At 43.1% G+C, this 13,636-nt stretch overlaps 1 protein-coding gene across 1 annotated transcript; it reads left to right on the top strand.

The window, feature by feature from the left end:
• Positions 1-3,211: 3,211 nt before the first annotated feature.
• Positions 3,212-12,911, top strand: LOC114606846 (2'-5'-oligoadenylate synthase 1-like). The gene is made up of 8 exons (XM_077936194.1): positions 3,212-3,376; positions 5,362-5,548; positions 5,683-5,873; positions 7,940-8,100; positions 8,285-8,409; positions 8,594-8,783; positions 9,900-10,109; positions 11,660-12,911. The coding sequence occupies exons 1-8, from the start codon at positions 3,212-3,214 to the stop codon at positions 11,814-11,816; spliced, it is 1,386 nt and encodes a 461-aa protein (XP_077792320.1). The 3' UTR covers positions 11,817-12,911.
• Positions 12,912-13,636: the final 725 nt, after the last annotated feature.

Here is a 13,636-nt window from a genome sequence, read left to right as displayed (position 1 = left end):
TGTTCAGATGTTCTGCTGTTGTTGTTCAGCCATTTAGTCGTGTCCGACTCTTCGTGACCCCATGGACCAGAGCACGCCAGGCATTCCTGCCTTCCACTGCCTCCCGCAGCTTGGTCAAACTCATGTTAGTAGCTTTGAGAACACTGTCCAACCATCTCGTCCTCTGTTGTCCCCTTCTCCTTGAGCCCTCAATCTTTCCCAACATCAGGGTCTTTTCCAGGGAGTCTTCTCTTCTCATGAGGTGGCCAAAGTATTGGAGCCTCAGCTTCAGGATCTGTCCTTCCAGTGACCACTCAGGGCTGATTTCCTTAAGAATGGATAGGTTTGATCTTCTTGCAGTCCATGGGACTCTCTTCAGAAGACATCTGAAGGCAGCCCTGTTTAGGGAAGTTTTAACTGTTTGATATTTTATCGTGTTTTTGATATTCTGTTGGGAGCCACCCAGGTGGGGAAACCTGGCCAGGTGCGTATGTATGTATGTATGTATGTATGTATGTAATTGATTGATTGATTGATTGATTGAACCTCTCTATAGCTCAGTTGGTTATAGTGTGGTGGTGATAGCGCCAAGGCTGCAGGTTTGATCCCCGTATGGGACAGCTGTGTATTCCTGTATTATAGGGGGATGGACTGGATGATCCTGAGGTCCCTTCCAACTCTACAATTTTATGATTCTATGAAATGCTGTGCCAGAAGTTTATTTAGGGGAGAGTGGCCGGTGCTGCAACAATGGCTTAGAACATAAGGTGAAAGGCAGGGGAGTGCCATTTTTTTGTGCCACACAGAGTGCCACTGAAATTTGAAAGCCCGAAGTCCGCCACTGGCTGTGCAGTCATCTTTAGGATGTAATTTCCATTTTGAGTCTGGGAGAGGGGCTGTTCCTGCAGCACAGCAAAAGGCCCCAGGAGAATCGACATTCCCGCTGCTTCTAATACCTGGCTGCAAATTTGTTTCAGTTTTGTTTGTTCTATTTATTTATTGCTTTCCACAGGAAAAAAAGTTTTAAAGCGACTTACAACAAATTCGTAAAGCAATATATGTACTGTAAAATAACCAAAAGTAATAAAATGGTAGGTAGTACTGTACTAAAAACATGCATTCACCAGGAACTGACTAGGAAAACAATTGTCCTCACCCCAAATGTGGTATACAAAGAACAGGTCAAATATCAAACTATATCAAGATCCAAATGGCTGAACAAACAAGAACACCTTTGCCTGACATTTAAAAGCTGGAAACATTGATTCTAGACAAATAACTTAAATATTGGTGGCTTCCTCCCTCTGCCTCTCTCTCTCCCTCTCTCTCTCTCTCTCTGTGTGTGTGTGTGTGTGTGTGTGTGTTACACATCATAATTGCCTCTATTGTGATTTTGGCAGAGAGCAAGTATACAACAGTGCTGGGCCAGAAAAGCTACCCTAGAGAGAAGATTTCAAGCAGAGCTTATCACATTTGTCACATGGAATGGGTAAGTGTCTATACACTAAGCTATAGTCCTAACCCTACTTGCTTGGGAGTAAACTCCAATGAATTCAATGCACCTTACTTCTGAGCAGACATGGTTAGAACTGCAATATGAATCACTTGCTGTGGAAGTTGGGTAAGACTAAACAATGTAAAAATGGAGAAGTCTAGATTACCCAATCCCTGAAAAAGGTGTTTTTCATGTTTATGAATAAGAAAACGACAAAAGAGAACATTCTGCTGCATTCACACATAACACTAAGCTACACTTAACACAAACCAGGGTTTACAAATCAAGAACAATCTATGGCTCGCAAGTGTAGTTAAGATGCTGGGCTGGGTTTCGGGGCTCAAATTAAACCACAGTCTATAAACCAAGTGGTGGGGGAAATCAAATATTTGCCAAAGAAAGTGTTGTCCAGGTGACCAACAACACTAGCTTTGTAAAGTGGCAGGAACTCCCATAACAAAAGAAAGAAAGAAAGGTTTTGCATCTGATGCATAATTCTTCTTTGCATTGCTGCAAAGCTGCCAAGAGTATAAAAAGGAGCTGCACCCCATCTTTTTGCGGCTCCAGGGCTGACCAGAGGCATGATAACTATCAATTCCCAAAGAGAACAATCAACAGTGGAGGCACAAACCACAATTCCCAGAATTCTAAGCATCTGGGGGTGGTACATACTTGAGAAATGTGCTGTCCTCAAAGGACTGTAACTGGGAAACGAGTACATAAACACACTTGCTACGAAATGCAGACAGGATGGCTTTGCCAAGGTAAGATTATTTTTGGCAGAAAACCCTTCCTTTGTAATTTACCCCTTTATATTGTGTATTTGAAAAACAAACGGGAAAGGAGCAAAAGCACATGGAATAATTTAGTCAGATGATTTAGGGAGTGGCCACCTTGCTCTGTTGCCACAAGCAGAACAGGCTCTGATCAACTAGTTTTGAAAGAATTAAGCTGTACGGTACAAATAATCCACCGGCTCCCTGGAGTAATGTGTTTAGGTTGGCATTTAGGTTAAGGTTGGCATATTTCAAAGAGTGAAAATCTGGGCAGAAAATTGTTGAGCTTATATCGGCAAAGTTTTTGATATTTTCTTTGTTTTTGCCCAAAGTTGTTGAGCTTTTGGGGCAAAATCACAAAAAGTGCAGTTTTTGAGATATTTTTATGGAAAACTGGCACTGCCAACATAGGTTGCCATACATCCAGATTTTCCAGGACATTTCCCCAATTTATGCCCAGATGCAGTATTCCAGACATATGACACTCCTAATTTAGCTATTCTTATAGTTGGACGCGGGTGGCGCTGTGGGTTAAACCACAGAGCCTAGGGCTTGCCGATCAGAAGGTCAGCGGTTCGAATCCCCGCAACGGGGTGAGCTCCTGTTGCTTGGTCCCTGCTCATGCGAACCTAGCTGTTCAAAAGCACGTCAAAGTGCAAGTAGATAAATAGGTACCGCTCTAGCGGGAAGGTAAACAGCGTTTCCGTGCGCTGCTCTGGTTCACCAGAAGCGGCTTCGTTATGCTGGCCACATGACCCGGAAGCTGTATGCCGGCTTCCTCGGCCAATAAAGTGAGATGAGCGCCACAACCCCAGAGTCAGCCATGACTGGACCTAATGGTCAGGGGTCCCTTTACCTATACCTTATAGTTGAGATACTCTCTCTCTTTCCCATACCCACCCCCCAGTGTGTGTGTGTGAATAGTTAACTTTTTGTTTTGTCCTTTGTTTTGTCCTGAAGCATGTGGGGCCTAAGACCCAGATCTTACAACTGTGAGAGATGTGGGAATGACTTTGTCAGCCGCACAGCTCTGAGATACCATTTTCAAGCTAAACATCTTGGGAGAGTTCACTGTGAAACTTGTGGCAAGGAGGTTTTGCGAGAGTGTCTTCTGCAGCATGCAAAGGTAAGGTGGAACGTGTCATCTTCCTCCTCCTTTGTTCAAGCAAATAAATGAAAATGTAAGCAAGATACTACACCCCTATTAAGCACCACCTGCCTGGAGACGCTGTGTGTGTAACATTAGAAATGGCAATATTTACAAACCATCAGAGCATTTTAACCTCACAGGACATTCTATTGCTTTCCTTAAGGAGACCATTCTTGAACAAAACAATTGGGAATTTCCAATATGAAACTACTAAATTAACAGTTTTAAATTTTATCGCCTGTGACATGAGTTGAGCTGATGAGTTTTTATTCCACCACAATTGTTAATTATGATTGGATATTACACTGCTTGGTGAATGGTCACTGTGATTATTTTACATACAGTTGAGCTTTAATGCAAGCATCACTGTATTTCTTCCATTTCATTCCTCTCTGGCCTCACAATTACTATCTGTCTTTGTCTTGTACCTGTATACCTGTATCTCAGACTCCGTCAATCGGATTATTATGATCGTAGACCAGCAGTGTGTATCTCAGACTGTCATTTACCTGATGAAGTTCCCTCTAGTGTACAAACACCTGTGCCAATATATATTTTAACCTTTGAGGTATCATAAGGCTCTTTTTTTTTTTTTTGCTGCAACAGACCAACATGCCACTCCTTCTGGAAATCATTTTTAGCATGTAGGTGTGGTTGCATATGCTAAAACCAAAATGTACCACACATTAAAAACCTAAAAGCCAAAATGGTGGTGTTTGTGTGTGTTTTAACGTGTGCACTATTGCAAAACATGTGTATGTAGAAGCTGTTGACAGATCAGGCCATGCCTGCATTGTGGCATGTATCCTTTATAACATGGGGCTATTACAATACAGTGGTACCTCAGGTTAAGTACTTAATTTGTTCCGGAGGTCCGTTCTTAACCTGAAACTGTTCTTAACCTGAAGCACCACTTTAGCTAATGGGGCCTCCTGCTGCTGCTGCACCACCAGAGCACGATTTCTGTTCTTATCCTGAAGCAAAGTTCTTAACCCGAGGCACTATTTCTGGGTTAGTGGAGCCTGTAACCTGAAGCGTATGTAACCTGAAGCATATGTAACCTGAGGTACCACTGTAGTTCAATTAGCCTAAGAATTTCTCCTCTCTCCTCCCACTGGGTACTATTCAAAGGGTTCTCCTGACCTTCTAGAGCAGATTTGGGAGAGGAGAGGATGGGAGAGCCCTCATTGTGCAACTGGGAGTCCTTGCATTGGCTTCCACTGTTGCACTGCGCTAATTGAATCTCATCAGCTAAAAACCAGATTAAGAAACCAAATCCCACATGCAAGCCTCCATCCTACCATACCATTCCTGTCCTGTTACGTCCTTTGGCAATTGAAGCCTCCTCTGTGTCTTCTTCCTTGGCATGCCCACTTATGGCATATGACTGAGTCAGCAATGCCCTGCGACCTTCTACAGCCACAAAACAAAGTTCCTGAAAATGAATGGAAAATGAATGGAAACAAAGGTGGTCCCAGGGTATGGTCTGAAGATATTTGTGGCCGTCGCCTTGCTAGCCTAGGACTGCTGAGTGTCTGGATAGATGAACACCTGGGAACTGCATGTATGGTATCTTGGTTTCATGTGGGGGAAAATGGCGGTATATAAATGTGAGAAGATTAATTACTATCCATTTTTCTATCATCAGTTCATGTGGCATAACAAGGCAGTGTACAGCAGCATATACAATAAAATAGAAAATATCATAAAAATAGTACAAAATGATTAAAATGTCTGGCTGATCAAAAATGTAAACAGTTGTATACAGCTGTCTACATTAAGAAAGACAAACCTAAAACCAGATATCAAATAAAAAAGGGCATTTTACTTTCTGCTATACCATTTTAAAGACAAGAATACTATCCACGCATACTTCCTTGCTCCCATCTCTAATCTCTTTCCAGGCCCTGCATCTCAGCTCAGTATATATACAGTTCATCTCTTCTCTTCTTTATTAACAGACTGATCATGAAATGATACTGACCAGCAATCACAGAAGCTACTGGGATATGACTCGTAAGAGGAGAACAAAATTTGTGGCCACGGAAACACTGACATCCTGTAGGATGTGCCCCAGGCAGTTTGGAACAGCCCATGCCAGGGAATACCATGAGAAACAAGAGCATCACTTCACTGCCAGCAAAAGAGGTAGCACTGCTGTTCTGAAGTGCTCACATTATCAAGGACCACCCGATTTTAAACCTTACTTTTTAAGAGCTTCTCCTCATCCCTTCCTTTTCAGGCAAAAACTCGTAATTCACCTTGATTTCTCTCTTGTATAGCTCAAATGTCCACTGCGTTTAAACCTGAAAACATATTAGAGTACAAAACACCTGCGGAATTAACGAAATTTGTGGAAGCAAAACTCCGACCAATCTCAAATGCTGTAAGGTGGGGCTGTGCATCAGAAGTTGAAAAGATCATTGAGTTCATTGAAGAAGTGTTTCCATTACCAATTACATATGTCACGAAGGTACTGATGATGCCACATTCTACTTGAGATTGATCACAGTAGTGTTGCACTTCCTGTATCTACTATTTCATGTCTAAGGACCTTTGCAAACAGTTGTGTGTGTGTTTATGCAATAAATGTGCATTAGTTCCCTCTTTGTTGCACACATCCCATTTCCCTCAAGGTTATCCTGCTGCGAAGATATGCTATTTTATAAGAATTGAAAATGCAATGTTTTCCTACTTGGGGGGGGGGATATGCAAATCTTCCCTTCAAATACAGCAATTGGCTGAGAAATTTTGGGGCACGAGGCAGCACATTTAAATTAAAAAAGGGTGGTATTTGACTAAGTCAGAGTAGGCCCATTGCAATCATTCGACTTTGGTAAGTCAGGATCTTACGCTGCTTGGGGCTGCTTCATCACTGTTAATCTCTATGTAAGGGAAAAGACATATGAAGTTAGCCAAGACCTAGTGACTTGCCATGAATATGTCAGCTGAGAATCTGATATGTACATGCATATACTGTATTCAGGGCAAAGTAAACACTCACATTGACATAAGACAGCACAGCATACTGTGTTGGTGTGCGTTATCTCTATGGAGGAAAGATGTCATGAGGGAAGCAGCTATTTGGCTTGCAACCCAATACAATTTATGTTGGGAGCATGGATGGTTCTAAAGGAGGATTAGACAAATTTATGGAGAGCAAGGCTATGTCCTACCTTCACTGACAGAGACAGTGTATCTCTGAATACCAGTGGCTGGGAATTGCTGAAAGAGTGCTGTGGCATTTGTGTCCAGCTTGCAGGCTTCCCATAGGCATTGTGAGAACAGGATGCTGGGTTAGATGGACTGTTGGCCTGATCCAACAGGGTTGTCTAATGTTCTTATGATAGGCCATGTCCCAGGTGAACACCACTTTCAAGAACCTGCATGACTTAATTGTCTTGTCCAGAGGTGGCAGAGGCTATGCCTGGCCCAGGAGGCAGAGTGTCCAACCAGTGGTTGGAGATGATAGGAAGAACCAGAATTAAGGGAGATGACAGTCCACGATGATGATAGACAGGGGTCTGGATTTCAGGAAAAACAAGAGGGTTAGACACATGGCATGCAGGACCATGGACAGATCATTGGGAGCTAGCAACTTGTTCTGATGGAGTCCTTGCTCCAAAGGAAGATTTATATCCTTATGGGCCCAGGTTCCATGCTACCTTCAATCCATAAGGAGTGGAGTGAAAAACTTTAAAGGACAGTCCTTGGGTTTGGATCCAAACACTTGTGTGTCCTTCCCTTACTTTCATCTGTTCCATGTATGGGAAAATGGGAGGTGGCTAACATAATGAGGCTTGGTTCATTTCGAGGTACGACATGCACAGGAAGTATTATGACCCCATCTGCACTATACATTTAAAGCAGTATCATACCACTTTAATCAGCCATGGTTCCCCCAGGGAATCCTGGGAACTGTAATTTGTTACAGGTGTTGAGAGGCCCCTATTCCCCTCGCAGAGCTACAGTTTCCAGAGTTCCATCAGAAGAGGGAGGGAATGCTGAACCATACTGGTAGTTGTATCTTTGTAAGGGGAACCTCCTCACAATTCTAAGCGCATTTAACAAATTCCAGGATTCTTTGAGGGAAGCCATGGCTGTTCAAACTACATGATACTCCTTCTAACTGTGTGCTGCAGCTGGGGCCTATTTCTAGGTGCTGTGGTGCCAGGGTCTCAAGGTCCAGTTCCAGGGTTGAGATCAGGGACTGGGTCTCACTCTTCTGCCCAAGTTGTGGTGGATAAGACAGACTTAACTGCTCCTCTTCTGTATCAGAGTCCTGTCTGATGCTTGGAACCAGAGTCGTGACATTAATGAATATGTGATATGGCCTACATTATGGGAGCCATTCAGAGCCATCTACTCTATAAGCATTTTACTGTGAAGCAGTGTCCTCCATTTGTGATCCAAAGTGATGCAGATTGCCTGGGTTGAACAGCTGACACATGGCTAGTCTTGCTCTTCCTTGGGAACATTGGTACTAGGTGGGTTAAAGTCAAGGACTAACCAACTTTCTGTTAATATCTTACGTAACAGGGCGGTTCATATATAAAAGGAACTGATGTGCAAGATTCATCTGATGTGGACATAGTTCTTTTTAGCGGCGCCTTTCAAAGTTTAGAAGACTGCCAAAGAACAATTCCCGAAGTACTAGAAGAGTTAGGGAAAAGACTAACTAATCCTTCCTGGATCAACAGGTTTGGACTGAGATTCTCCCTTCATTTCCCCCAATTATTGTAAAGTCATTAGCATGCCACTGATTAACAGTACAATTCTAAATATGTCTACTCAGAGGTAAGTCCTATGAAATTCAATAGGGCTTACTCCCAGGTAAGTTGAGGTAGAATTAAAGCCTTATTCTCCCCTTTCTTTTCTACTTAGGGTAATATTGCAGGAAAGGACACCATTTTCCTTAAGGTTCTACTTTAAGTGTTATAAAGATCACCACGGCCACTTGTTTGACATAATGCCTTGTTATGACATGTTTGGGCCTACATTATCAGCAGGTAAGAGCTGGCTGGGGGTGGTGTCTCCCACCCCCTCACTGTCCAATAATACTTATGGAGATCTACCTTTATTGTAATTCAGACTGCAACAATATTTCCATTAGCCCGAAATCTGTCCGATTTGATTTAAGAAATGGAGACCAAGGAAGTGTCATTAGCCTTATCTCTTGTTTGGCGTTAACAGGTTTAAAAGAGAGCTTTTACCGCAAGCTCTACCACTGCAGTGACAGTGATAAAATCCAGCTGTACACTATGGCCCTGTTGAAGCACCAAGTTGAGTTTGTCAAGGCGTCAACAGAGAGGGTGAAAGATCTCATACGTTTAATGAAGCACTGGTTCAAAACTTCATTTGCAACACCAGGAGAAGAAAACAAGTAGGTTGCTCGTATCCAAGCACAACTGAACTCATTTATCATCTCCTCCTCCTGCTGCTGCTGTTGCCATTAAGCCCAGCAGTTCCCAAACTTTGTTCCCCATGAAGCACTTGAAAATTGATGAGGTTCTTGGCAGAACACTTAATGGTTTTTCTGCCTGCTGTAGCAATTGTAATGTACTGTGCCCGATGCCCTATGGCCACCTGAATGAAGTTCACGGACCACTGCTGGACCACTGACCATGGTTTGGGAACCCTTTGATTTAAACAATTTATACACAAGAAATGCAATGAAAATAAAAAAATTGGTTAAGGCTATAGTATCACAATTCAGTTTAGAATGCCTGCTGGAACAAAAAATATAAGTGTCTTCAGTAGGTGCCAGAAGTTCAACAGAGAGGGAGCCTGTCTGACCTGGTTGGGCACACAATACAGAATTAATAATAATAATAATAATAATAATAATAATAATAAATTATTATTATTTATACCCTGCCCTCCCCAGGCAAGACCGGGCTCAGTGAGGCTAACACCAGGTAAAAACAATTGATTAAAACACAACTTAAAAACAAGATTAAGTACAACATTAAAATGCAGCCTCATTTCAGTAATGACTCCTGATGGATATGAATTGCACATCCAAACCATGGGAGACCACTATCAGTTACTTCTCTGTAAATCTCAATAATCCTGAACCCAAGTTGTTAAGGGCCTTGCAAAATAACCCAATAATTTGGATCCTGGCCTAGTAGAGTATGGACAGCCAATGCAAGCTTTTGAGTACTGGACCAACTTCAGATCCTTCTGTTTTCCCAAGGTACAATGCAGTCTGTAGATTTTTGCATTGTTTCAACCTCTTGTGAGTGAGTGACCCACACATTTGCAAAAAGAGAGAGCATACATACCAGGGGGGAAACAATATTTAATCTACCGGTATATTTTCTTACCTACTCCTGGCTTATCATTCTTTGCAAGGCATGGATATTAGATCAAACGGGAGGCCCAAATTGGATTTTGCTACTGTCTCTCCAGCCTTTATTTGATCTACAGCTTTTGTTTTTGACCGTTTCCTGCTCCTTCTGTGCAGCTGCTAAATGTGTGCTGTGTGTGTGTTTAGGTTTCGCAGGCTCCCTTCCTCCTACGCTGTGGAACTCATCACCATCTATGTATGGGAGCTGGCTGGGAAACCAATGTTTTTCAGCTATGTACAGGGAATGAGAGCCGTCCTGAAGCTTTTGGTTCAGTATCAAGAAATCTGTGCTGTATGGCACAAACATTACAGACCCAATTTTCCAATTTTCCAAAAGGTGTTTGTAAAGCAAACCAGGTGAGTAAGCCCATTATATACTTGTCTGCCTCTTTAGTACATGCTCCCAGCAGCTGAAATTTAATCTAGAGCTTCCACTGCTAGGAAAAGCTGATTCCACCAACCTCTCCTTCCCAGAGCCGTAGCTAGGTGATATTGTGCCCCTGGCACAACCGTCCAGATTGCGCCCCCTACTCATGGACATATTAGTTATTCTTTCCACCTCTCCTCCACCCCCCTCCACCCATTCACCCTCTATTTAAAAGCTTTTCTTATGAGGCAATAATCAATATTTTTATTTATAGACATATTTATGGACATTTTTTTTGGCTGGTTTTGAGCGCCCCTCTCGCCTGTGCCTCTGGCAGGGGCCCACCTCACCACCCCCTAGCTATAGCCCTGCTCTTTCCCCATCACCAGTTTACCTCAGTTCATCTCAGTCTCAGTCTCCAGGACCCTCTTCCTCCCCCCCCCCCCACATTGTCCTGCCAGTTCATGACATTGAGTATTGCTTGCTGGTGCTGTCGGGGGGGGGGGGCTTTCTTGTGGCTTTTTGCTTTTTACAGGGCCTTTCATTCTGTGAAGGCCATTGCTCATAAATCAAGCAGGCTGCCCTGCTGCTTCCTTTGTCTTTTGATGTTTGTTCCCTTACCAGAACAACAGCAATGTTGTACTTGGTTCTGGAAAATGTCTAGTTCATACTGCTGGGTAATTCTCTCTCTACACACCCACCCACACCCACACAGCTCCAGTTTTGTGTGTGGCTCCTGCCTTCATTCCTGGACTTGCAATTTCCCATGGTTTTGGATCTGTGCTTTCTTCACCCAAGAAATGGCATCACTTCCTTTCAGCTGATGCGTTCAGCTGATGAATCATAGAATCGTAGGTTGAGTTGGAAGGGACCCTGATTATCGTCTAGTTCAACCCCCTGCAGGTGCAGGAATATGCAGCTGTCCCATACAGGGATTGAACCTGCAACTTTGGTGTTATCAGCACCGACTGAGCTATCCAATTCAAAGTGTTGGTGCTGACCTTTAAAGCCCTAAACGGCCTTGGCCCAGTATACCTGAAGGAGCGTCTCCAACCCCATCGTTCTGCCCGGACACTGAGGTCCAGCGCTGAGGGCCTTCTGGCAGTTCCCTCATTGCGAGAAGCAAAGCTACAGGGAACCAGGCAGAGGGCCTTCTCGGTAGTGGCACCCGCTCTGTGGAACGCCCTCCCATCAGATGTCAAAGAGATAAACAACTACCTGACATTCAGAAGACATCTTAAGTTCAGGGAAGTTTTTAATGTGTGACATCTTAGTGTAATTTTGGTCTTTGTGGAAGCCGCCCAGAGTGGCTGGGGAAAACCCAGCCAGATGGGCAGGGTACAAATAAATAATAATAATAATAATAATAATAATAATAATAATAATAATAATTGTAATTATACCCAGCTCAAGAGGTCTTGAAGCGATAGGCTCTGTGTGTGAAAACAGCATTGCATTTGAATGTACTGTAAAAGAGGCACCTGGCTCTCAGCACTTCCTGTCTTTGTTCATATGGACAACGTCTCTCTTCCTCTCGTAGGCCATTTGTTTTGGATCCTGCGAACCCAACCTTTAATGTGTGCGAGAACTGCAATGCCTGGGACGAAGTAGCTCATGTGGCAAGGCAGAGCCTCCTTAAACCGCTCTTTAATGGCATCCAAGCAAAGGAGCCCTGGCTTTTTGCAGAGGACTGGTGAAACCAAATCTGGCCTCGCTTCCGGAAGAATGGGCACCCAGTTTTGAGGTACTTCCATGGGAAAATGCTGGTGTTGAAACTGAATGAAAACTTGAGAAAATGGCGAGTCGTGCACCTGCTGTGTGCAATGAAACTGCCTCCTCTGTGGAAGGAGCTGTGGGAGAAGGTAATCTGAAGGGGAGAAGGTGATGAGGTAAAAGGGGGTGCTTAACCCTTCCTACAGCCATCCATTTTCCTCTGCTACATCTCCTCCCAACTTGCTTTTGCTCCCGTGGGGTTCCAGTCCCATGTCTGCAAGATCTCAAACATTGGCAAGGTTAAAACCAGTTGGTGTGGGAAGTTTCAGAGGGGAGAGCAGCAGGTGGAGGTAAGAGGAAAGATGAGTTCCTCTCTGGCAAACATTTTATCAACCCCACTCAGAGAGAGAGAAAGGGCCTTTCAGGCTTCACCAAAAGCAGTCTCTCTTTGGCTGTTGACTGAAATATTCAGCAAATAAAACTACGGTAACTTTCCCTTTCAAAAACAAAAATCAGTGTTGGCCAGGTGTTTTGTTTTTTTTAAACTTGAAGAAAAAAATGGTTGCAATTTTATGGTTCAGGAGGTCAAGGTTTTAAGAATTGCTGCCAAGATTGGAAAAAGTCAAGAATATTTAGGTTAGAAGTAAATAAGAAATATTCATTAGTAGGGTTTTTTTTTTTTGGGGGGGGGTTACTTCTCCATTGACATTCCATAGCATGTTTAAGCTTAGTGATTTAAGCATTACAGTGGTACCTCGGGTTAAGTATTTAATTTGTTCCGGAGGTCCGTTCTTAACCTGAAACTGTTCTTAACCTGAAGCACCACTTTAGCTAATGGGGCCTCCTGCTGCCGCCATGCCGCCAGAGCACGATTTCTGTTCTCATCCTGAAGCAAAGTTCTTAACCCGAGGTAATATTTCTGGGTTAGCGGAGTCTGTAACCTGAAGCGTATGTTACCTGAAGCATATGTAACCCAAGGTACCACTGTACTTTCTTTCACGTAGACCATAGAGAGAAGCAGCCTATTGTAATGTTCGCATACAATATGTGGAATACTCTCAATAAGCACATTTTTCCTGAAATGTTTTCACAACAGTTTATTTTACAAAATGATTGCCCAAATTCAACGCTTGAGTGAGATCAAATAAGATACAGAAGATTTGAGGCAGTTAAATTCTTTTTTTAAATTAATGGTTGATTCTAATTCTCAGTACTATATTTCTTTGCCATTTGCTGCAGCAGACCCATGACTGCTATAGATGAATCTTGAAAGGTCTGGTTTCCTATTTGCAACACAGTGTTGATAACTCATTTTCAAGGGCTCTTCATAATACGTGCAGAGCTTTTTTTTCTAGAAAAAGAGGTGCCGGAACTTGTTTTTAGGGAGGGACACCCCACTGTACCAATCGCCATGCTACCTGCAGCCACCTGTTCCGGCTGGAAAAAAAGCCTGAATATATGTATCTGATCTGCTTGCAACGGAAATCCCAGTAAGAGTCACAAGTGCACAACTAGCGGAAAGGATTGGCTGCATTGTGCTTGATAAGCAGACCGTATTTATCATGAGAGTGGAAGAGATAGCTTAGGTTAGAGCCAAGGCAGGCATTGACAACATCCAATAATTTGGTTCAGATTTAGGAAGATCTTCATCAAATGCTGAAAATCATGACCAAAATTGTAAATCAGTATTATTATTTACTTCCAAAGTACAGTTGAACTTTCTGAAATTGTTGTTGTTGTTGGATCAGGGATGGGAAACCTTCATTTCACTGGCCTAAAAGGTTCACCAAGCCTCCCCAGTTGG

Source organism: Podarcis muralis, chromosome 11, assembly GCF_964188315.1.
Source record: "Podarcis muralis chromosome 11, rPodMur119.hap1.1, whole genome shotgun sequence".
Taxonomy (NCBI): domain Eukaryota; kingdom Metazoa; phylum Chordata; class Lepidosauria; order Squamata; family Lacertidae; genus Podarcis; species Podarcis muralis.
The sequence above is the reverse complement of the archived record's forward strand: the minus strand, read 5'-3'. Positions and strand labels throughout refer to the sequence as shown.